This window comes from Quercus lobata, chromosome 10 (genome assembly GCF_001633185.2).
Source record: "Quercus lobata isolate SW786 chromosome 10, ValleyOak3.0 Primary Assembly, whole genome shotgun sequence".
Classification (NCBI taxonomy): Eukaryota; Viridiplantae; Streptophyta; class Magnoliopsida; order Fagales; family Fagaceae; genus Quercus; species Quercus lobata.
The window spans coordinates 13,991,686-14,017,259 of NC_044913.1; the positions used below are offsets into that span (position 1 = coordinate 13,991,686).

Here is a 25,574-nt window from a genome sequence, read left to right on the forward strand (position 1 = left end):
GCATTAAGTCTTACAACCCCTTCATCTATATTTCCACTTTCATTAAAATTATGTTCCATGTACTTTGTTTTGGTCCTACTAGTAAAAAGCAATTGTGATAGAGAAATTGTCAACCTCGGAAAATAAATAAAACTTGTCATGCAGAGTTTGTATCTAACCGGACATGTTGTACCTGATATGGCTCTAGTGCAGAAGGAATGAAATGAAACATAAATGCCCACACTTCATCTCAAAACATTTTTTAACTGTAAGAATTTTTTAAAAGTTCACTAAAAATTTAAGACTAAGCTGAGTAGGAAGTGAAAATCCACAATTATTTATTCTAAGACGAGTTAGAAATATTGTACATGAGATATGAATGTGAACATATTTGTTTGTTTGATAGCAGGACTTGGAATCAGTTAAGATTACACTTGAATGGCAGCCCTGCTTCAAACCACCGTTCATATCATCCTAACTATGCTCTTGGCCAGAAGCTATAAGTTTATACAGATGAAAGCCAAGGGTTAGGTGCCACATAAGTATATCCTTGGAAATGTTCACCTGCAGTTGGCGTGGGAGCTGGCGAGTCATCTGCAGGCATTGCTGTCCAGCACCGGTCGAAATTGGCTGTACAGTCTTTACCACTCACATCTGGCTTGAACTTTGGTTGCAGTTCTCTGGCCTCTAATTTCTTCCAATTGATTGATTGAAACCACTTGTGACTTTTGATCTCATCCCCTCCATTAGGACCACTGCCTAATCTTCTTGATGGTTCCTTTTGCAGCAACTGGGAAAAAAAAATTGGAGAAATATTTATCTAAGTTTTATTTGACAGGAAAATTAAAATAAAAGATGCGCAGGGTCGGGGGGAGGAAGGAAAAGAAGAGAGACAAAAAAAATCACTTGGAAAGGAATAAAGAAATATACTTACTCCTTTAAGTAAGGAATGAGCGTCACTGGTAAGAAATGGTGGAAGTTTAAACTTCTCTTTGATGATTTTCTCCTGAAGTTTCTTTCTATTTGCATGTGTAAATGGTGGCTGCAGAAAGAAATAAATAGTTTGGGAAAAAAACAATAAAAATTTGGCAATTAATGTAATAACACTTCAGACCCCTAATAATTAGCTATTTGAGCCCGACAGTTCAAAGACATTTAATGATAAATTCCTCAACTATCAATATCAGCCTAGATATTAGCCAAAAAAGGAGTCAACTGAGTTCTATCAGGAGCAACTCGCAGTCCAAAGCAGGTGACTCCATAACATCTGTGCTATATGGAATAATGGTTACTAAAAGGCAAGTATCTGTGCTTAACTCAGGATGACAAGCACGTGGGCATAGGGTATGCACTCAACAAAACAGTTGGATATGTCCTCAACATGCATCTATGACAAAGCAAAAAGGAACAACTTGCTAGCAGACTGTAAGTTACCTCAATCATTCTGAAAATGATGAAGTAACCGTGCCTTACATGCTAGTATGTTACAGAGGCACTTTGTTTTTGCGTGAAGTATGGAAAGAGAGCAAATTCCAAAAATAGCTATTCAGTTAGATTTGTCCATTATCATTTTTTTTTTCTTATCCCCATTTATTCTAGGAATTAATATGCACTCCCTTTCCAGTAAAAGCCATGCTACCTAACTTTTGACCCTTTGACATTGGTGGATACAATTAACAGGTTACTGGTTTGGAAATCTAGCAATTATTTGGGCAACAAGAAAGCCATAATTGTTAAAAGAGTTCCTTTTCTTCAGTAAAGCCACTACTGACAAGAAGACTGAAACAAACCACTCCCAGTGACCACTTGGGATGGATGGATACAATGTTCATATTCAAATTAGGTACTCCTAAGGTCATCATAAGTTAAAATCTGGAAATTCTAAAGCACTAAAATTTTCACGTGGTATTACCTGTCCAGTTAGCATCTCAAACAAGAGTACCCCAACACTCCACCAATCTGCATCTTTATTGTGGCCTTTAGACAGCAAAATTTCTGGAGCCATGTATTCTGTGGTCCCACACATTGAATTTGATCTGCTTGATTCATCAATTTCCTTTGCCAGTCCAAAATCAGTTAGCATAACCTGTATCACAGGTACCAACATTAAGACAAATAAAAGCAAACTTATTTTAAGAAAGCATATCTATGCAAGAAAAGCATATTTCAAGACTTTCAAGCATATTTATATCTATGACCGAAATGGGTAAATGGGCACGGCCATTACATGGCCATCAGCGTTCATGAGAATATTTTCAGGTTTAAGATCCCGATGCACGATCCCGCACTTGTGAAGATGTGAAACAGCAGAAACTATCTCAGCAGTATAAACCCTTGCCTGATCCTCACTACTCAAGACACACCCAAAGCCAAAATCAAACAGGTGAACATACATACATACAATGTGATTAGAAATCCAGAATTTCAAAAAGAACTACAGAAGATACCTGAAGATTCCCTGCCGGTACAGATGAAAAAAGAGATGCCCTCCATTAATAAAATCCAGAATCAAGTAAAGCTTAGTCTTGGTCTGCAATGTCATCCACAAAATAATAATTACAACATTCCACATCCATGTAAATTCATAAGGATTCTCCACAAATGTAGAGGAACCAAAAAGAATCTCAAGCCTATTTTTGGACCATTTATCATGCCAAGCCAAATCTTCTACATGTAATGGCCATTTGGATTAGCTTTTAGCTTCAGCTTTTAAGCTTATTTGCTTATATATTGCCTTTTTAAAACCTCATATTTTCTTGGTTCAACCATTCGTTTGCCCACTTTCAACAAATCAGCAAAAAGCCAATCCAAAAGCAAATTAAGCAATACCCATTTGCCATCTAGGATTTCCTAGTAAACATATTATAAAAACTTTCAAATCATGTTACTAATGTGGGCCTGTAGAAAGCAACAACAACAAAGGTCAAATGCCCATCTCAAATTTTTGTGAGAATCTAGAATCTTTCATTGTTTCCACGTTTAATTTGTTTTGAACCCAATTCACAATTGGTAAACTACGACCAATAAAAATTGAACCTTATATCACAAAAATTGAAACCCATGTATAATAATCTATAAAATTTTGAAATTCACAAAGAAAAAAAGAGAGTATACCTGAAAGGAGTAGCGGAGCTGAACAATAAAAGGGTGGACAACTTTAGTGAGAATGTCCCTCTCAGCCTTCATGTAATCCACATGGTTCTTCTTTATAATGGTGTCCTTCCTCATCACTTTCATGGCGTAAATCCCATCTCTACTACCATCACTATCACTATCAGAACCACAATGAATATTCTCTTTCTTCTTCTTCTTCCTTCTGACTTGGAACACTTTTCCAAAAGCACCTTGCCCCACAACTCTCAGAATCTCAAAATCCAAAGGCCCAATCTTTCCCACACTCTCACTCTCACCATCACCATCATCATCATCAGTTGGGTCATTTCCGGGTTCGGTTTCGGGTTCAGAGTCGGGTTCGAGTTCGGGTTCAAGGGGGAGAGAGCGGGGGAGAGAGGTGGTGGTGAAGCGAGGAGAGGGACCCACGAAGGAGTGGGACCGGTTGTGGATCACAGGTGGGTCCACTGGGATTGGGAAGGTGGTGGTGGCGGCGGCGGCGGTGGCAGAGAAGGAGGGTGATGACGTGGACGGTGGTGATGAAGATGAAGGGTTGGGATTTGAAGTTGGGTTTTGGTTTTGGTGGTGATGTGGGGTTAAGGGACCAAACACTTCGGAGAAGTCGAAGTCATCTTGGGTGGTGGTGGTGGTGGTGTCGGAATACGATGGGATTGAAACTGTGAGCTTGTTGTTAAGGTTGGTGGCTAAGAAAGTGTGCAAGTATTTCTTCTTCTGAGAATTCGACAACATTTTTGAAGAGAGAGAGAGAGAGAGGGGAAAAGAATCTGTTAAGGTTGTGTGTTTGTGTTTGTGTTTTTTTTATGGGGTTAAGAGATTTGAGAGAGCCAGCCAAGAATTATTGATATTCAAGGCGGGCTGAGAGAGCTTGGATTACATCGTAGAGAGATAGAGACTGATGGTAGAGAAGAAAAGGTGACAATTATTGGTGCAAAGCAGTAACAATCTTAACGCAAATTTGCTTTTATAGAAGAACATGGAAGATCAGAGAATACATTGAATTCAACAACAACGTGGATATGTTTGACTGTGGCTGCCAACTCGCCTTTGGTGGCTCGTGTTCAATACTCGCAAGTAGCAACAATTTATGTGTTCATTATCCTACTTGTCGTTTTAGGAAACCTTTGGAGTATTATAGGGTTGAAAGACGGTGAAAAACTAGAGTTTTGAGTACGACATTACTTTGGGATAACACACTAGTAAGGGTATTTGGTTTTAGCCATTTTTGTAACACAAAATCCATGGACCCTACCTAAAAAAAATGTGTTTGGTTTAGTTTTTAAGTAGAATTTCCGTAACTCAAAATTCAAAATTTCGAGTTTAAGCCACAGAAATAGAAAACAACTCAAAATTATAGTTTGAGTCACAAAAATAGGAAACAAGTTTTGAGCGTTTTCAAGTTATAAGTTTCAAATTTTAGTGTTAGTCTTGTAAATAAATGAATCCGTGTGGGGCTTGCATCAGAGTAATTTCTCCATCAACTCAGAACTAACCATCGCTCCTCTCTTTCTTCTTTCTCATTACGCAGTTTTTACTCCAAACTCAGCACACTCACCTCTCTTCCTAACAAACAAAACTAGTTTGATATAGTTATATTTTTTTACCCAAAACTTAATTTTTAAGCAAATATAAATCAACGGAAATAAGTTTCACTTCACAAAAATGTAATACATGAACCCTATACGAAATAATCATCTGATTCATCACCTCTTGTAAAATTTTGGTATCCGTTTCTTGTTACACAACTTTCCCAATGCCGTTTCTTCTTTAATTCAATTTAAGCTAAACCTAATTTCTCGAAAATTAAATTTACTATTATTCAACAAAACAATTTTCTCAACAATCAAATTTACGCAAGTTACTATTAATTTGACATGGATAAAATTTGATACAATTCATTGGGTATATACTTTAAAGTCTTAAATGTTGTACTTTAAATGCTAAAATTAGAATCAACCATGTTAGCTAATTCAACCATGGTTCTGTATCAGCCAATACAGCACAAGCCACGTTATCTTCCATTAACAAAATTGTCTTAATGACCAATGCATTTTGCCCATCTAACATTCTTTCGTTCCTAGCAAAATTAAACAATTTCTTAACCGGAAATTATGAACATAGTCAATCCAAATAATGCAACGCATTTGAGAGGTAACTTGCCTCAATTTAACAAAGGCAAAGACGAGTAGACGACTAGTAAGAATAGCAATGGGTTCAAAAAATTCCAACATTGTAAAGGATGAAAGATCAATGACTCCTAAAGAATGCTTCTCTTTTTTTTTTTTTTTACCTTCTCTTTTTGTTTTCTTTTCCATTACAGTAAATTACAACTCTATACTGAATAAACTTGGTACCCCAAAAAATGACAAAGCCAAGACAAGTGAAACCACTCTATGATCCCAATTCCCACATCTCATCAACAGCTCAACAACGGTCGCTCCTCCAACCCAATGATTCTCCTTTAAAATGGGAGAATGAAAATTAAATACAGAAAGGGTAAAAAAAAAAAGAAAAAAAGAAAAAAAAGAAAACACAGCTAATACACAGACAAATTTGGCAAATTGACTATAGTGGCGTAATCAAAATGGCCCTTTTTTGACACTCACTAATCTCCTATGATACAGGTATCAAATTCAACTCAAGCGGCCTCAGAGCTCCTTGAACAATCTCCTGAACAGTACGATTGCGGCGGCAAACATCTGCCATCTCTTTAATTGCAACAGTCAGATTATTAATATCAAATCCAGAAGCTGCATCAGACAATGCTTTCAGAAATCTTGACCTCTCAACTTCTGTGACAGCTGTCAAGGGAATTAGAGAAACGCTCTCCTTAGCCCACTCCACTGCTCGTGCCCGATAGGCATGCGTTAATGCCAGTACTGTGTCAGTTACCTGGCAAAAGGAGGCAACATAAATTTCCAGAACTAAAAAAGTGAAAATTGGATACGTTCATGTGAAAGTAAATGCTATAACAGATTCAGAGTAAAACTAGGAGCTACCGGTTCCAATCGAGAACTTGGTAAAGCTCCTGTTAAAGAGGCAATCAAAATTCTGGTGATGCTGGCCCCTCGAGGGATAATCACACTGTCCCTGATAGGTAAGTATTGCTCTCCCTTGCTAGAGTTGGCAAGATCAAAGACATCGGATAAGAAGTTCAATATGGAATTGGAGGCCTCTCTGCAAGAGGAAGAAAAAGGTAAAACAACCATGAAATAGAAGTGAGTCACTGTCACTGAAAACATTATTTGGGGAGGGAGATAGATAGATAGAGGCTATACCTATGCTGTACCGTGATCCCAATCAATGAGCAATCTACTAATGGTTGAAATACTTCAGATGGAATAAATAACTGTGGACAATAGCGAATGCACCTTGATGCCAACAAAAAACAATCATCTGCTATGTCTGGTCTGGCAGTAAATTCCTGCAGAAAAAGATTCAAATAGGATCAAGTTTTATTTTTTCTTCCATCGTTATTTCTTTTTTTCCCCCTTCTTTTGATAAGTAGGTCAATTATCAACAAATTTAAAGACAGATCTGAAGAACCAAATGCAATGAACTGCTTTATAAGCTATACCTGAATATTTGTGAGAAGACGCGTTGTGTGTATGAAGAGTGATTCAATCAAGATTTTTAAATAGTTTGCGCAAGAAGGGTCAGAACCAAATATCTGCAACACAATATGAACTCACAGCCCAAATATTAAGATACTTAAAATAAATAAAAAAATACAAAATGAAAGTATCTTATTTTTATGAGGAATTCATACCTTTATGACTTCACTAGAGAGATAAAGAAAGCATGACTGATGATGCTGTTTATATAGGCCTTGAATCTCTTCCAGCATAGCTCCAATTGTGATTCCCATGAACATTCCAGAAGTTCTTACCTAAGAAAAACTTAGATCTTTATACAACCACTAATAGTATTGTTAAATTTCTACTCCCTCAGAACAAATATTATACTAACATAATAATCATTTCACATTAATCACATAATTCTAAAAAGCCACCCCAATAATTAATACATAGTTAAGAAGAAAGTGAGAACACACTTTAAAGAAAAAAATAGGAACAATTCAAAGGTGATACAAAGATTATTGGCACTTATAAGGCTAAGTCATCATTATAGAGAACCTAGATCAACATAGATTCCTTTACTTGAAAACTCAAACTTTATAACAGACGCAAATCAAGCATGCAGTTGATTATTGAGCGGCACACAACAGGAACCAGAACTATAATTATAACATCAGTTATTGGGAACAAACATAACCAAAAGTCAAGTTGCCAGTGCATAATATGCATGAAGATTGAAAGCACACAACTGGGAAATAATAAAATACTAAAATAACATAACATAACACAAAAGACTGGTTCTCAGCACTATTATACTAGGAAAATCTGTATTTGACATCCTAAGTTTCACCAGTACAACCTAATGTTTTAAAAATTAGATTTACAAATTTCATCAAGCTAACATAGAAAATGACATGGTTCAGAAACTCACAGCATATTTGCAAGCTCGGCAAAGAGACTCCATTGTTCGCATATCCCAAGCACGACTACACCAGAATCATTTAAAACATGGATCACATAAGAATGAGAAAATTCAGGTACATTAAAATATGAGCTCATAAAACCTAAGAAACAACATAAAATTACTTACAGGTCAAAGATTGCCTTAAAGATTGGCCACAGCCTATGAATTGCATCTGCTACTGCTTCAGGGTGATTTACATATCTGAAAAGGTTTCAGAAGCATGTTGAGGACATATAAATAGATTAAGAATATTAAAAGAAATTACAAAGGGATTTTGGTCAAACCTAAATATGTATGCAAATCGATCAATATGAACAGTTAATTCACGAGCAGGTTTCTTATTTAATATCTCTGGACCTTGACTAACTGCTTCCTGGATATTGACATTATAAAATTGGTTGAAATCATCCACAAAAGAAGTTTTAATGAATAATTACATTAAATAAAACCAACCTGTAAAGGAGTAATAACTGGCAAGCATAATGCCTCCAGAGCCCTCTTAGCATTGTCGGGAGGAAGTTCTGTAATGACCATGCTGCAATAATATTTAAAGGTTCAAAATAGATGCCCAATACAGACTCTAATTTCACCATGCAATCTTATTATTTCCAGTAAGAAACAAATTTACCTCAAGGCTTCAACTAGATGCAATGAGTCCTCAGCAGCCACTTTAAAACTACTTTCTCCACTAACTGCACTATGGTATATATGGAAGAGACCCTCTATGCATCCACAAAGCTTTTTCCGGCAATCTACAGTTAATATGAACCACTTTATTCCATAAAGAATATTATGAAACGAAATTTTAATTTGCAATGCAGCCACCAAAAGAGTGCAGCAAAGAAGACTAACTGATTAGTATCTTAAGAACCAAAAATAAATATTGAAGGCGTACATTTAAAAGAGAGTCAATACTACAAGAAACATAAATAAATCAATTATTCAATATCAAACAATCATACGAGAAAAAAAATAAAATAAAATAAAAAAGAAGTCGATGGTCAGAACGCACCTCCTCCCACCATAGGGGGATAAGAGGGAGCATACAAGTCATTGAGTTGAAGCTCAATTTCATTTTATCTTTGTTTGAGTGGATGACTGCTTTGGGTGGTATTCCTGTATCTTCTTTGTTGAATTTTCTAGATTTATGTAGTTTTATATAGCGCTTTGTTTCCCTTTGTACACTCTGTTTACCTGGCTAACTGTTTTTTTGCTGTTCCTCTTTTCATTTCCGATAAAGTTTTTTATTTACCGATCCAAAAATGAAAAAAGAGGGAGCTAAGTCCAATCCCTGACTTGGGTGTTACCTATACAAAGAGAGTAAATAATAAATAAGAGTATGTTTACAAGGATAGGAGAGGAGAGGAAAGACAAGGAATGGGGTGGGGGTTATCCTTCCCCTGATTGGATGTTTTGAGGGAGAGAGGATTTGAGGGGATTTCATAATATCATGAGTTGAAGCTTTTCTTCTTTCAGACTTTGTTTGAATGGACAAATACTTTGGGTGCCCTTACTTTTAATTCTCTGCCTGATTTGCTTGATTTTTGCAATTTCATTGTTATTTAGTTTATATTTTCTGTTGTCTGTATGGCACACTGCCTGTGTGCCTTGTTTTCATTGTATTTTCTTATTTTCGATGAAGTTCACTACTTATTAAAAAAAAGGATTCATACCATCCTCAAAAAATATCCTTTTTTCAATTCCTTCAAATTAAATAAATTTGGACAGAGAGGATACTGAAACTTAATAAATTTTTCTATGCTCTCCCTTTTTCCCTTAACAATTTATTGACAATTTAACAACACCTATTCCCTCTCCTTTCCCTTCTCCCCTTGTGCTTTCCTCCTTTTCCTTCAAACTCTCCCCTCCCTTCAAACTCTCAAACAGAATGTAAAACAGAAACAGACTAAGACCTTTGGGGAGATAACTAAGCATAAGGTTTTCTTTTCTTTCATTCCCATCACACTAAGCCCTTTAGATGACTTTACAATATGTCCCAAATATCTTAGACCAAAACAGAAGCATAAGTTATCAAATCAAATCAGGAGAATTATTCTTTACCAGCTTTCTAAAATCGAGGCAACAGCTAATCAATAACATATTTTCAGCCCATACACTGGGGATTCCAGAATTTGGAAGTCAGCTTGTTACAGTCCCACCAACAAATCTTAGTAGCTAAGATTCATCAGGCCTGAAATCCAGGTCTCACATCAGGTTTGGAATCAAGGGCTTGATTAAAAGCATCCAGAAAAATGAGTTTTGTCATCATTAGGTGAAAACCAAAGCACTCACTCACATATGTGAAATCACTGGACACCAAGATGTTAAAATCCTAGCAAGTGTGTTATAGATGATCCTAATGGCAAAAACACAGAAATCTAATCAAATACATACTTTACAAGACAAATTCCTTACCATCACAGATGTGTCTAAATGCCAAAGCTGCAGCAGCTGCAGAATCTTCAGATGTACCCATGCCACTCATGAGGATATCAATCAGTGAAGGCAATATAGCCGGTCCAATTGATGCAGAGTCAAGCCACTTTGAATATACTCCAATTGTTAAACACACTGTTTTCCATAAGCATGAGACAAACATCAATTATAAACAATGAAATTTAGAGAACACATGCTGTGATAAAATAGTAATTGCTATTTGATATGCAATTGCAAAGACATCCCCCTCAGCAGCCAGGTGAAGCAGGGTAGGTAGAGATGGCTCACCATCTCCATGCCATGGTAACCACCATGACCCTGGTCGGGGGAAAAGGTGGAAGGGAAAAGAGCAGCCTATTAAGCTATAACAGAAATATTACCCGTCTGAAGTAGTTGGGGTTGTTGAGGAAGTTTGGGAAGCAATCCCATAACCTGCAAATAGCAAACACACCCAAAAAAAAAAAAAAAAAAAAAAAAACCCTTAAGAGTTCTATACTGATAGACATTGTCAAAATATATATATATATATATATATATATTACAAAACAATATAGAAGGAAGGCACTCTTCAATTAGAAAATTATTTTTTTACCGAATTCCACATGTACAATAGTTAAGCACAGGCCACATGAACAAAAAGAACTTTGGCAGGAAGATATTATTGTAGATTTATGTCCATATTCTCACCAGCAGGGAGTAATTAGTATGACATGGCAAATAGTTAAGAACCAAGAACATGAGGAAGTTGATTGACACTATACCTGAGGCATTACTTCAGCTTCAACAACTGAAACATAATTTGATATAGCTCGAATGCAAAATAGAGCAGCCTCCACTGGGCGCCATTCATTATTTTCACCATTTCCACAGCGAGCTACGGCCTTAAATAATACAATAGATAGTGAATATACCATAGCAAAAAGTAGAAGGATCTTCAAACAACAAAAAGTATAAAATACAGGATATTGAAACTTTCTTAAAGTTTTGACCTACAGGCCACAAATCCATAACCCACCATTTCTAGGAATAGAATTAATGAAAGTGTGCTAAAGAATACTTGAACTTTGAAAAAGTGAGAAAAAGTAAGAAAATGTGAGGTTTTAAAAAGCTATAAATAAAGCCTAAAAAGCAAAAAGCTAGCTTATAAGCTAGTCCCAAACACTAAAAGAATTTTTTTACGCTCTTTCCCTCCTCTCAGAGTCCAAATGAAGGACAAATGGTCACAAAATTTTGAAATACTTATTCTATTTCTCCATCTTTTTTAAAAACATGTCTTCTCAATAAGTTTGACACAACCCCTTTATTTTTTTGTTAGGCCACAACCCTTTTATATATGATAAAATCTATTATCAGAGAACAAATTAGTACTAGCAATTCAGGTTTTCAGCACCCAGAATAATTTATGATGACACCAAAAAGAAAAACAAACTTAGTAATAGTAAAAATCCAAATTGCAGAAAAAAATTTAAATAAAGAAAATAACAGAACAGTTCATCATTGCCAATTTTAGATACCTTAGAAGTTGATAAATTAAGACTTACTTTTAAAATCAGTTCCAAATTTTACAAAATTTAGATCTTCTGTTATAAAGATGGAAAATACTATTTGAGAATCCAAAATAATAATAATAACATGCACCTCAAGAAGCTTCTTGTAAAGGATTTTTAGCGTTGCATCACCACCTAAAACTGATGCTGCATCAGTCAGGACATCGGCAACAGCTAGCAACATTACAGATTCAGTTAGCATTATAGAAGAACAAGAAATGAAAATCAGTTGGTCAAAGACAGGCATTAAAAAAAAAAAAGCTCAACTAATCAATGGAAGGTTCAAGTTTAAAAATCTAAAAAATTATTTTAATGAAAGCATTTCTTTGATTAGGATTTCTTCAGGTTGCCAATGGATAGAATACTCCAGAACTCCAAGCAACAAAGAAAATGGAGATCCAGAGATCTATTTCATTAACCACAAATTATTAATTCCAATCAACTATGATCTCTTTGCACTTGATGAGATGTTTCACCATGACCTGAAATGAAGAACATTAATCCTTTGCCTATACCCTGCCTCTCTTCAACAATTGTGTATAGTACAAACTTAATCATTACTTCATCAACCACAAAATTCTGGTTCATGTTTTTTGAAGATTCTCCACACACACACACACACACACACACACACACACAAAAAAAAAAAAAAACAGCTAGAAATCACTTTAAAAATTTTGCATGCTACCATAAGTGTTACAACTTATGAAATTTCTTTAATCAATGTTGCATGTGCAGATGCAGTGGTGAGACTGTTGATCATCTGTTGTTGCATTGTGAAATAACTTATGTAATGTGGACTTTTATCTTGTCAGTTTTTAGAGTATAATGGGTATCGCCCAAGAGAGTAGTTGAACTACTTTCTGGATAGAGGAATTGGTTTGAGAATTATTCTACATTTGGGTGGAACTTAGCTCCTTTATTCCTTCTGCAAACTTTGTGAAAAGAAAGGAACTGGCATACTTTTGAGGGAGTAGATGCCTCAAGCCCCTCAAGCCCTCGACTATTTAGCTAAGATCTTCTTTCACAAGAACTTTGTTTGAGTGGTATTGTGTTTTGGGTCATAGTGAGACGTTGCATTGTAGATTTCATTCTTTCTCTTATATTTAGATTTTAATTATCTCTTTAGGATACTTTGCATACTGTTGTGTAAGCAAGACAGTTCTTTCAATAAAATATTATTACTTTAAAAAAAAAATTCTTGAACAACATAAGTGTAATATATGAACTTGTATGAATTACTAATGGAGAATAAACAAAAACAAAAACAAAACACCAAAAAGCTGATAATTACCATATCTAGTCTGTTTAAACTCTCTGCGGTCCTCATGTGAGAGATCAAGATAATCTTGAGGATATTCAACTCGGAAGCTAACCTGTGAAGAAAACCATAGCTCTCTCTAAAAATCTTATAGGCAATTAAAAGATACTCGTGAAAGTAGTCTTCAACTCAGTTTTAAGCTTAGTTGAGAGACATATTTGTCAATTCTTCTTCCATTTCACAACACTTGTGATAGAAAAAAAAATGTATCAAACTGTTATTCCATTGTTCATAAGGAATCATTTATTGGCAAATGCAAAAGTGAAGGGGGTGCAAATAGCAACAATTCAAGAAAAGCATGTGCTTCTCCAGACCAAAGATAAAAGACACACCTTACTCTGCTAAACAATAAGATCAGGAAACATTTTACGAAATTATTAAGATGACAATACTACCAATGTAAAGGAGACAAGTGAATGCCACTAAGCTACAAGATTCTTGGCAAAAATGAAGGATCAAACTTTAGATGAACGAATACCAAGAAAACAGTGATTTTATCACATTACACAACAAGAACATGAATATTTGAACTTCTAACCCAAAAGGCTCACCAGAGAAACAAGTGACTCATATGATGGAACAAAAGCACCCTGCCTCCGCTTTCTATCAGCTTCAATGGATGCTTCATTACCAAATGGTAAACTAGTATCCCTGGCAGGTTGCAATTACTGAATTTATTATTTTGTTTTAAGCACAACTGAGTAGCATTGATGTCATTACCAACCAAGTAAATAAGAATCCCTGGCAGATTACAGAAGGATTTACCTTTTGGTCAAGATCACCTGAAGACTGTGCCAAAAATTAAATGTCATTGAAGCGATATAATTTTCTGGGTGAGAAGCAACTTCCAATAATGCATTTACTATTATCATTGATTCATCAGAACCTGAAGAAAAGAAATAATTAACCAGAAAAGAGATTTATCAAATAGAAGACAATTGATAAGATCAGGAGCACTTGGCAACACTACAAGGTACTTTGCTCCAACACGGGAAGAAGCATCCAAAAGTTTCTAAAAAGGGTTTCAATCATTTGTAGATATGCATACCAGTGGCAATCAGTTCAACGTATGAATCGCCCATGTCAGCAAATAATCGAGCAATAGCCTTGACATCCTCCTCATCCTAAAAGTACAAATAGAATAAAAAGTTAATAATTACCCTTAATGCAATAACTTTTTGAGATCTGAACATATATACTTTTTTTGAACTCTTTGATGGGAAAAAAAGGGTCTTCAACAATTTGTTTACCCTCAAAGGAAAGCATAAAAGAGAAAAAGAAATAGAACAAAAAAACCATTTAATTCTCTGTCATCATTTCATTTAGTAGAGCAATTTTAAAATATCTAATATTACGCAATAATCTCATTTCCCATATCATCCATGACAACCATGCTAAATTTCACTCAGATTTAGCAAAATCCCTTGGACCAAACACACCCAGTGTATATCTTTACCAATGTACATTGCCAAGGTCATGTTCCCAGTTTGGAGAACACTAGCAATAAATATATGAATAAGTCAAAACATATCAAATCTTCTGGTTTATAAGATATTCCCAAGTGTGTGTGTGGAGAGGTGACCTTTCAACCAAGAATTGTTACTCAGACAAAAGTAGCCATAAATTGTAAGATGATACGTTCTAAAAAAAAGACCACTAGTTTAACAGGAAGCTATTTATTTAATGCTATTACTTTTCTCAAATACATGTAATACCTTTGAAGAATCTTTAAGAAGTGCCTTTAGACTCATAACGTGAGGTACAAGCACTTGAATCAAGGGTACTTGAATCAAGGGCATCTGTACAGCAACACCACCAGAGCTTCCTGCCGCTGTGTAGTGTATTAATTCAGAAATCACTGCAAAGAAGAGAGGGTATAATGAAAACAACAATCTCATTAGATATTATAGAAATAGACTATGCAAGTTTTAAACTCAAATCGGAAAAGGAACTTTTCTAATAAATTCCCCAAGAAATATTAGTACTTCCCAACTACGATACCATTTACGGATGCTTCTGAAAGAGGCTCAGAATTCAAGCTTGAAAGAGCTGTGAGCACCAATGGGTGAGAAGCAAGCACAGATCCAGGGATCCTGAAACCAAGACAAGATTCACTTTTCATGTTATTCACCCACTCCGCAAAATTCAAAAGCTGTGCATAAGAATGGCACACCAAGGACCCATTTGCAAGTTGAGGCATATTAAGTCAAGTAAGATACCTTCTTCTTTTTTTTCTTTTTCTTTTTTAATAAGTAATAATTTTTATTGATATAAAAAAAAGGACACCCTAGTCAAGTAAGATACATGATACACAAACACAGGAGTACAACATATTTAAATGCATAACAAATGGATTCATAGGATCCAACTCAACAAAGCCATTGTCACAACTATTTCAAGAAGGATAAAAGAAAATGTTATGTCTTATCATTCTGTTCTGAACTTCAACCCATTTCCTTCAGCTGTCTAATCAAGTATACCCTTAAGTATCACAATCTCTTTACATTTTGTCAAACAAAAAATTAAAGTCAAGGCCCCAATATCTCGAGTCTTCATACAATTTCCAATCAGTAAAAGCCTTGAAATCTTAAACCTCTATGATTCACTCTATCACATAATAAATAAAGCACAGTCCCCCGCATCTCATTTGTCAAGTAGTGATTAAGCCCTCCTAGAAAGCCAATATTAGAAGACCCAAAGGATAAGAAAACTTTCCATTAAGTTCAAGGAGACTAGGCCCTACTTCAAAAAATAAAAAATCAACAACAATGGAGCAACAGTTTGAAGTTGTTCGAAGGGCAAGCCACTTCCATGACACTAAGGGTGTGTTTGTTTAGAGGTGAAATAAGGTGGATGGAAAACTTTGGAGAGAAAATAGGAAATGAAACTTTTTTGGAGTGTGTTTGATTGGGTGGGGAGGAAGGAAAATAAATGGTGGGGCCCAAGTGTTTTCTCCCTAAGCCCACCAAAAAGTTCTCCCCAAAATGGAGAGAAAATTGGAGGAGGAGCTTCCAAAAATACCCCTCACACTGGAATTCACCTTCCAAGTCTCCAACGTGTTGGCTTTTTTTTTCCTTTGATTTTTTCTTTCCCTGTACTAACGTGCTGGCTTCCTTTTTTCTTTTTCTTTTTTCCTTTGAATTTTTCTTTCTCTGTTACTAACTTGCTGGCTTCCTTTTTCTTTTTCTTTTTTTCCTTTGATTTTTTCTTTCTCTATTACTAATGTGTTAGCTTCTTTTCTTTTTTTGGTGCTCATATGTTTATTTTCTAATTAATTTTGGTTGGTTTTTGTTTTTGTTCCCTTTTTTTTTTTTTTTAGAAAACAGTTTTGGGTTAATTTCTTATGCTATTTTTTTTTCCTTTAATAAAGTGTCCATCTATACACAATTTTTTAAAAAGTATAATGTGTTAATTTTTGTTTTATTTAAAAGGGACGTGATAGTAAATTTATACAAACTTCATTTTCAACCAAACAAAAAAGTTTTCCATCTCTCCACTTTTCCACCCTCCCAACCAAACACAAATGAGGGAAACTAAAATCTTTTCCATCCTCCCAACCAAATAGACCCTAAAGAAACTTTCCTATCATCTATCACACAAATAGATGGACTCCCGCCTATTAAAAACTTCTTATTCTTTTTTTTTTTTTTGAAAGTGCAATCAATTTAACAATTCTTTCCCAGGTGGAGGATCAGAATTTATCAAACTACCCCATGAACCCAGAAAATGCAAACCCTAACTCTTTACATAAACTCAATGCTAATTTCGCCACCCATGCACCACTTTTAATGAACAATGCCACAACAACATAATTTGTCCCAGAACCTCCTTTAGATTAGAGGGGTAAGAGCCACCAACTGATATTTACTACAGAATACATAACTTGCACGAAGTACTCCCCTCTCTGTATAGAAACAAATTCTGAATGAAAATTTTAATTACATGTATGTACAAGATTCAAAGAAGAGGAAATACATACCCATGCTTCAGTCGAAGCCAAGATGCAAATGCCTCAAGAACCTGACAAAGGCATTAGGTTGAAATGATCCAAAACCAGTTAGTAAACGATCCAAAGTGGGCACCTATCATGTCCTGAACATCAAAACAAACTAAAGAATTACAAAAATTCTAAAAAGAACAGCTCTTACCTGCTCCTTAAGTTCATTGATACTCAAGCAAGCTGTCAAGATACTTAAAGCAACCTCCATTTGAGAAGTGAGCTCTTTTTCAAATTGACGGCGTCTTTCGGGACGAGCTGCTATTTTGTAATTATATACTTCCTGATTGCAATAACAAAACAGGTAGAGAATGCATAGAGGAAGCAAAGTTACTACCTATGCATTATTAGCTTTTCAATAAAGACCACTAAAAGAAGCATTCCTGCGTTTTTTTTTTTTAATGTCCGACTCAATGCTATTACTTTATCTCAAACCATGGTAATATTATTATTTTATCAAATCATTAAATTATTTATTTCTTTTGTAATTGCTTCAATGTTATATTTGTGTTAGTATTTAGCAACAACAAAGTCTTAACCTCAAAACTTTGGGGTCGACTATAGATCCACAACAAACTAATCAAAGTTAGCCACATGTATTCTTTTCTTTCATTCTACCCAATCCAAAATCATACTCTCTATTACGACCTTAATTGACATATCATTTTTTTCCTAGATAAATAGGGAAAGGATTGGTGGAAGTGCAAACTCTAGTGCCCAAGCACCACAAAAGATGTTGGAACCACTAGGGCCTTACAACTCTACTAATGTTATTTTAAATCTTCCTCTTCCTTTTTTCGTTTCCTCAACCTTGAATCAACTCATTTTTCCTCATTGATGCATTAATCTCTCTTCTTTGCACATGAAAAAACTATCTCAAGTAACTCTTCCCCATATTTTCATCAACTGGGGCCACCCTTATCATTAAAAAAATTTCTTCTTTTGGAATCATATCTTTCCCTGTATTTCCACTTATCCATCTTAACATTATCATTTTAGCTACACTCATCTTATGAACATGCTGCTTCTAAATAGCCCAACATACAGTACCATAGAGCATAGCTAGTTTTGTAACAATCTTAGAAAATTTTCCCTTTAACTTAAGAGGCAACTTAAGAGGCATTTTACGATCACACAATACTCATGATACGCTTATCCGCTTCATTTAACCTACTCTCATTATATGATTCACATCTTCTTCAATCTCTCTATCCTTATAAATTATTTATCCCAAGCTATCAAAAGAACTCATCTTTAGCTCCATCATGCTACTGTCAGAACCTTCAAAGGATCTTATTAAGTTCCCCCCAACATAAGATAAACAGGTACAGCTCTCCAAATATCACCATTATCGTGATTAGCAAATCTCCCCTTCCAGCACTCCAGCAACTTGACTAGAGACACTGGCCATAGGCTCGCTCTATTTGGGCACGCAACGTCTGTGGGGGTTAGTATGGGCTGATGACCTTGCAATGAACCTATTGTATCACAGGTCAAAAGAAGATAATTGAGGCCACACAACTCAAAAATTTGATCATGTGAGCATTGTTTACTCCAGAGTCTTCATGTTTTGTTTTTTTTTGAAACATGGAATTCTCCAAGCAAAACCTCAACTACATAGGAGTGGTCTGCAAGACCCAATTGGTCCTCACAACAGGTCTCAATCCCAGCAAAGATCAAGCAGCACAATGGTTGCCAATGGAGTTTTGGCAGTGGTGCGGCATGTGTCTCATGGTGTTGAGGTAAGTTTGTGTGAATCTTGAGAGGTGACAAGGCCAGTTGGTGACTGGGTTTCACAAGAATTAAGTCTAATGGATTTGAGGATAACTGCTGCCCCAGGGGTGGGGGGCGCAAGCAAGTTTGGCTTTCGGCGATCTTCAGTTCAATGATAGGCTTGACAAATTTGGGGCCAACAGGTTTGCTTTAGCGAAACCTAGGTGTTTTGGGTAGTGGCAGTGAATGAGAATATGTTGGAGATTGGGTTTGAGAGAGGTATGACTGGTTTTTGTGGCTTTTTTTTTTTTTTTTTTTTGATGGTGGCGGGATGGGTTATTGCGAATGGTAGAAATCAGATTTCGGCCTTAACTTGGTTGTTGATTTTTTTGGTTGTGACCCCATGGCAATGCTTCGAACGGTCTGATACCAAAACCGATGCAGATAAAAGCCAAAACAAATTCAAAAACAGAAATGGAAGCAGCACCTAGGCTTGGTTGGAGCCAATACCTAGCATGAGAAAACAAATCCAGTAGTAGGTACCTAAAGTTGGCTAAAGTTAGCACCAAACCATTGGAAAATGTCCAGGATAAATTTTATTTTATTAATCATAAACTTGTTTCATAGGAGAAAAATAGCATGAATAAATTTCTTATATAGAATACTAAAACCAAACCTTAATTCTAGTTGACTTGGGAAAGACAATTATTGAGTTACAAAAATAACCTTGACTCTAGGAAATTAAATAAAATTCTTCACACCTCCGGCATCACTTTCCCTACAACCATGTTAAGCAAAGAGTGCTATAATTAATTTATTGTTTCAAAGTTTTCAGGATCTGCCTTACACTTAATCATTTGTTTTCAAGATATGCTAGCAGTTGTTTAAAATTTTGGAGTAAAAAAATTTACCTATAACAACCCTACCCCCCCGAGCGCAAAAAAAAAATTCCAGTACACTCTCAAACCAAGCACATTCTACTTGGACTCAAGGGCATTACTTAGCTTTTCTGTGGACAACATTCTCATCATTTAATTCTTTTGTAGAAAACATTTCTGTCTTTCTTCTTCCTAAAAAATGCTGAATACATCACAGATATAAATTCCCAACACGCGTGATTTAATATATACCTCAGGCAAAACTGTAAGTAGCTCCAAGAATCCTGGTATGTATTCTGGATGAGAATTCATCTCATCTCTAAGCCAATTCACAATACCACCATCTCCCCAATCTTCTGCAGGAACATATACAGCCAAAGCAGCCACCGCAATGCTAATCTACAAAGCAAGCCATTTGAGCATAATAATATCCTCTTGGTTTCATAATATTACAAGATGGATATGCATGAGAAAGGAATTTCAAATAATACCTGAGTTCTAACTTTAGGAGGCCCTTTGTGAAATTTTTTCAGTAATGTCTGCATTTAAAACATCCATGCAGCCAAATTTCATGAATATGATAAGAAATTCCTTAAGTATTTTGTGTGCATGCATATGAATGCTTGTGTATACGGATAAAAAAATAACACTGCTTCTTCATTGACTAAATCTAAACAAAGCAGTAATAGGAGACAATAGCAGAAAAAACTACTACAACCCAATCAAATATCTGGCAAGAGAAAGGAGTGGTGAAATCCACAGCTTGACAATAATGAGATGTGCTACTGCTACCACAAGATCCAAAGTCATAACCTAGATAGCATTATTTACTTGCACTTCTTCCTTTGCTATTACACATGAGCTAATCAACTAGATTTCTATCACTTGCTTCCGTCCATAAAAATGCAACATCCAGATAATGATTGAACATTTTTCAAAGTGGTATGGACACCCAAAAATATTTTTTTGATGCAAGGGATCAATAATCCCGTTTCTCATGCTAATACTAGTAAAAACATGAAATTCCAGTATATGTTTCACAGGCATGTAAAAATGGTCTTAATTTGCCTCACAGTTGCCACAATCTCAAAGATTAATAAATAAGGACCGATCCAATTCAAGTGCTTCATTAGAGAGATACTGTCTTCTGTTGAAAACAGAAGCATATAACTTACAAAAACAAATCATTAAGATCTGTAACATCCATTGATGAGATGTTCACCCATCTTAATTCTTTTACTTATTGAATTTATAAGAATCAAGGGAAGATAAGATTTTCTACCATTTTATACGCATAAAAAGTGTTTCGCACAATTGACTACTATTAAGAAGATGCAGCAAAAAAAAATTCTTTGTTTTTTTTTTTGGGGGGGGGGGGTGTTGTTCTATTAACTAATCTAATGATTACACACACACACACACACATCCAACTAATGAAACAATTCAATAGCATCTTTGTTTTGTTACATAGACAAAAGAACACGTATCATATATTTCAAAAGGGAAAAGTAATGTTCCTACTAGCACAACCAGCAATTCATGCTTTATTTATCCAGCAACATTAGTAGTAGTAAATATGATATCAAAATCCAAGCTTCTTCCATGGTCAAAGGTATAAAAAAAGATACTCACTCACATTTAAGGAATCCCGCAATGGACGAAAAGCTTCAGAAGGTAGTTCTTCAAAATCTCGTTGTACCTAAATCAAATGCAAAGTGCATGAAAACTCAAAAAGAGCCAACATCACATGCTAAACAAGTTTTTTCATTGTTTAGAGTTTCACATATCTATAGAATCAAGCAAAAAATATTCACAAGTGGTAAGCTTACCTTGCTTCTAAGGGTCTGAGAACAAAAGATTAAGGTTTCTAGATTGCTTGTGGCGTCGTGAAGCAAATTATCAGCAACCTAAATAGGAAAACAAAATGTTATTCCATCTAAAACAGAACACTGACACATATGGCTTGATGGGCAGAAAAGCCAGATAACAAGAAAATAACTATATCACATAACAAATTCTAATTAGAGTGAAATGACATATAAATATAATAGCATCTAATATACTTAATAAATAAATAAAAAAACCATGTAATAGCATCCAATACAAATGGAACCATCACACAGGAACACCAAAGCTTTTTGAAAGATTCCATTTCCTATGTACGGGGCTGTGTTCTTTCAATAAAATTTTAAGTTACTTAACAAAAAAAAAAAAAAAAGATTCCTTTTTCTTTTTCTTTTTTTTTTGGGGGGGGGGGGGGGGGGGGGGGGGCAGGGATAACAACTGCTAGAATTGACCATTTAACTTCAGTCTATAAATTAAAAAACATGCCTTAAATATAATCCAGGAGGAGGCAGTTCTATTAGAAAACAGGAAGCTTGCTACAGAGAGAGAGAGAGAGAGAGAGAGAAAGTTAACTGCTACAAATAAATCAAGTCCAAAGCAATTTTCATACTAAATAATGATTTCAGAGGGTAGTGTTTGAAATATGATGAGTTGAGCAGAAGAATGAGATTCATCTTTCAACTGACTTTGAGAATATTTGCTTAAAAGAACTCATAATTGATATGCTGTCATCATAAGTTGTAAACCTTTAACTGACTAGAATTAATGTAGTGCCCGAAGTCAGGCCAAGCCCAGCCCAAGCCCAAGATACCAGGCTTTGATAGTGAGCATGAGCCTTCAATCTCAAGCCAAAGTCAAAGCAGGCAACACTGTGGCTCATTTGCAGCCCTATACCAACACATATCAGTTAAAATTTAAAACTAAACAAGTATGGAAGAAACAAATTTCTTTGATAATTAACTATTTGGAATTCAAATTCTTCTTCCTAAAACAATTCTATAGCAACAATACATTCTCTAGTTGATGCACAAAATTAAAATTACAGTGCTAAATTACATAAATTTTCATCGGTCAGAAATATACAGTATGAGATTTCAAACACTTCCAGTATATTATTTTTCCCTATTTCTTTCTCAGAAACCAAACATAATATAATTAATTCCGGTATACAACATGAACTTCATGACATTCCCAACATAAATTCTAAAATTCAAACTTGCCAGTTTCTTTTCATTTCTCCACATTTTCTCAGTAACCAGACAAAGCATATGTTCATTTCCTTTGCCAGGCATATAACCAAAATTGACATACACACATAAAAAATACAAAATTCAAAATAAAAAACAGTGAAGCACTACTCAAATTTCAAAAACAAACCCTAAATGAAAATTCAACTCCTTCACATTTAAAAATAAAACACATGTAAAATTTGAACGTGTGCTTGTGAACTTCTTAGAATCCAATTCTCATCGAAACCAAATATAATACAATTAATTCCAGTATAGAACATGAACTCCATACCATTCCCAACATATATTCTACAATTCAAATTTGCCAGTTTCTTTTCATTTCTCCACATTTTCTCAGTAACCAAAAAAACCATACCTTATTTCCTTCCTAGACATATAACCAAAATTAACATACACACATAAACAACACAGAATTCAAAAAAAAAAAAAGAAAAAAGTGAACTGCACATAATTTGAACATGTGCTTGTGAGCTTCTCAGATCCAATTCTCATCGAAACCAAACGTAATACAATTAATTCCAGCATACAACATGAACTTCATACCATTCCCAACATATATTCTACAATTCAAACTTGTCAGTTTCTTTCAATTTCTCCACATTTTCTCAGTAACCAAACAAAGCACACGTCCATTTCCTTTCTAGAAACAATACAAATACAAATTTCAAAATAAAAAATAAAATAAAATAAAAGGAAAGTGAACCACTACTCAAGATTTCAAAAAACGAACCCTAAAAAAAATTCAAATTCAAATTCAAATCCCTCACATTCAAATTCTTCACACATGCGCTTACGAACTTCTCGAAATCCAATTCTCAATCCACAAAACAGTAAAAACATCAACCAAATTCATCTCGCAACAAAAAAATAAATCAAAAACACACAAATTCTTCGCACGAATCGAATCCAAAACCCTTCGAATCTAAGAAGCAAAGCAAAAAAAAAAAGTCGAGAGCAGTACCTGCCACGCATCGAGTGTGCGCTGAAAATCTTGCAGCCACCGATCGGCTTGCATACGCAAAGTATCGCCTGGGTGATGGTACAGTGCATTTAGGGCTTGTTTCACTGTGTTCTGGAGCTCCATTTTTTGAACTCACAAAATCAACCAAAACCAAACCAGTAGCTATTCGATATAATAATATACCAGTAACAATATATAAATATTTCTCTGTTTGTTTTTTTTTTTTTTCTTTGTTTGTTCGTGTTTGATTTTTGTATTTTTTTAATTGGGCTTGGGTTTTTGGATAAAGGGGTTTTTGGCGCCCGGGGAGTGAGAGTAATGAGGATGATGATTGATTCACGATCAGGAATGGTTTTTTTTGAAGGGAAATGGAGGTGATTTAGGCCTCGTTTGTTAGGCAAGTTTAAACACACAACATTATACATATTTTTACACACTTTTTAAATCACATTTATTTTCAAAAAAACTGCCAAACGAGCGCTTAGTTTTAGCCGTCAGATCTGTGCGTGTTTTTTGACTATTGGTCAACTCGAGCTGGGAGTATGGACACGTGCCAGTGATTAGATTGGGGTTGGGTTCTTTGGGTCCCACTCAACAGCTTGTCAATGTTGAAATCCTCGAACATTTGAACTAGAGAAGAGGAAGCTTTTTAGTTGTATTTTTCCAATAAGTAAATGTGTACATAATTTAAGTATGCGTTTGGGAACGTGATTAGATGAGTTTGTTTTTTATTGATTTATTTTAAGTAAATAATTGTGTGTAAACATAGTTATACTAAAAAAAAAAGATATTAAAATACACAAAAGAGCATTGTTTGTACTTGACATGTTCGCAGATTGACAATGTAGCAACATTTAAATTTTTTTGTAATTTTGTTTTGAAGTAATGACAATGCCAAAAAAAAATTAAATATTACTCCTAATTTCTCTTCCATGTAGTAGTGTGGTAAGAAAACTATAGCCCTAATCCACATCTCATTGAAAAACAGAACAAAACAAAATTTGAATTATTAGAAATCGAATCATTCATGAACCATCAAACTGCTTAGCTCACATGGTACTGCTTGACTCTCCCTTATAAGAGAGCTTAGGTTTGATCCCCAATAACTTGTCCCCATTAAATATTATTATAGAAAAAAAAAAATTCATGATCTAGTTAAGGGAAAATGCATTGGTTCGTAATAATTGTGAACTAAACATAGAGAAACTATTTTCCTTCTCATTTGCAAAAAAAATAAAAATAATATATAATATATAATTAGATACAAATATGAAAATTTTGACTATATTTTTAGCGTGGTATCATGTAGATTTAGATGTTTATTTTGAAAGATTTTATTAAAAAGAAAATGTGTGGATCATTTGAATTTTGTCCTTTTTATTTATTTGCTAAAGCTATATTTGTGCCATCAAATCTTAATGCCTTGACTGTTAAAAGACGTTTGTTTGCTGTGATGTGTCTTTAATGTGATACACATTAAGATAATGTGAACATTAATATTTTTGGTTTATTTTATTTTTTCTAACATTACCATAATCTAAAATTACAAAATATTACATCACCTTAATCTCACTACCTTCCTAAATAATGTAATATTACATTCTTATATTGAGATTATATTAATTTAAGATTATAATAATGTAATATTACAATGTAATGTAACATTATGGCAAACCAAACACCCCCTTAATAATTCTACTTAAGAAAGAAATGGAGAAGGAGAGGAAGATCATCGAAATAAAAGTCACATCAATGAAATCCAAATAGAATTGGACATGCAATGGATGGAACAAGTTTTAGTATTTAACATGGTGTACACTGTACAGATCTAGTACTTTAATTCTACATATTTTGTATCTCATTCAACATTTTTAATTTATAGAGCATTCAAATATTTGAATTTTTTATTACAATAAAAGTTATAATGTATGAATTTTATTCCATTCATTGCTTCGTGTTTTTTAATATGGTGTCAA

At 34.7% G+C, this 25,574-nt stretch overlaps 2 protein-coding genes across 3 annotated transcripts; both read right to left on the reverse strand.

Moving 5' to 3' along the window:
* Positions 1-289: 289 nt before the first annotated feature.
* On the reverse strand, positions 290-21,943 carry LOC115965463 (serine/threonine-protein kinase AtPK2/AtPK19-like). The gene is made up of 7 exons (XM_031084694.1): positions 21,928-21,943; positions 3,094-3,864; positions 2,427-2,509; positions 2,207-2,327; positions 1,892-2,065; positions 914-1,021; positions 290-769 (listed from the first exon to the last, which is right to left on the reverse strand). Exons 2-7 carry the CDS (start codon positions 3,838-3,840, stop codon positions 485-487), a joined length of 1,518 nt encoding a protein of 505 aa, XP_030940554.1. The 5' UTR covers positions 3,841-3,864; positions 21,928-21,943; the 3' UTR covers positions 290-484.
* Positions 5,195-23,985, reverse strand: LOC115965462 (transportin MOS14). Of its 2 annotated transcripts, none has more exons than XM_031084691.1 (27): positions 23,599-23,985; positions 21,372-21,449; positions 21,179-21,241; positions 20,034-20,081; positions 19,795-19,941; positions 17,103-17,234; positions 16,934-16,974; positions 14,956-15,047; positions 14,670-14,812; positions 14,003-14,078; positions 13,720-13,840; positions 13,506-13,605; positions 12,928-13,009; positions 11,725-11,807; positions 10,848-10,967; positions 10,467-10,518; positions 10,066-10,221; positions 8,279-8,402; positions 8,104-8,185; positions 7,935-8,023; positions 7,777-7,851; positions 7,618-7,672; positions 6,878-6,997; positions 6,686-6,778; positions 6,387-6,532; positions 6,108-6,285; positions 5,195-6,000 (listed from the first exon to the last, which is right to left on the reverse strand). In XM_031084691.1, exons 1-27 carry the CDS (start codon positions 23,719-23,721, stop codon positions 5,722-5,724), a joined length of 2,898 nt encoding a protein of 965 aa, XP_030940551.1. In that variant the 5' UTR covers positions 23,722-23,985; the 3' UTR covers positions 5,195-5,721. The 2 variants fall into 2 exon arrangements, with proteins under 2 accessions (XP_030940551.1, XP_030940552.1); XM_031084692.1 differs by lacking the exon at positions 23,599-23,985 and adding an exon at positions 21,874-21,895.
* Between the last annotated feature and the right edge of the window lie 1,589 nt (positions 23,986-25,574).

Excerpts from the sequence above, each read along its gene's own strand:
- LOC115965462 (XM_031084691.1), bottom strand. The coding sequence starts at position 23,721 with ATGGAGCTCCAGAACACAGTGAAACAAGCCCTAAATGCACTGTACCAT. Across the intron at positions 14,079-14,669 it reads TTCTTAAAGATTCTTCAAAG|GATGAGGAGGATGTCAAGGC; the intron begins GTATTACATGTA and ends TTGTACTTTTAG. Across the intron at positions 8,403-10,065 it reads ATTTAGACACATCTGTGATG|ATTGCCGGAAAAAGCTTTGT; the intron begins GTAAGGAATTTG and ends TATTAACTGTAG.
- LOC115965463 (XM_031084694.1), bottom strand. The coding sequence starts at position 3,840 with ATGTTGTCGAATTCTCAGAAGAAGAAATACTTGCACACTTTCTTAGCC. Across the intron at positions 2,328-2,426 it reads TACCGGCAGGGAATCTTCAG|TGAGGATCAGGCAAGGGTTT; the intron begins GTATCTTCTGTA and ends TGTCTTGAGTAG. Across the intron at positions 1,022-1,891 it reads TTGAGATGCTAACTGGACAG|CCACCATTTACACATGCAAA; the intron begins GTAATACCACGT and ends TTCTTTCTGCAG.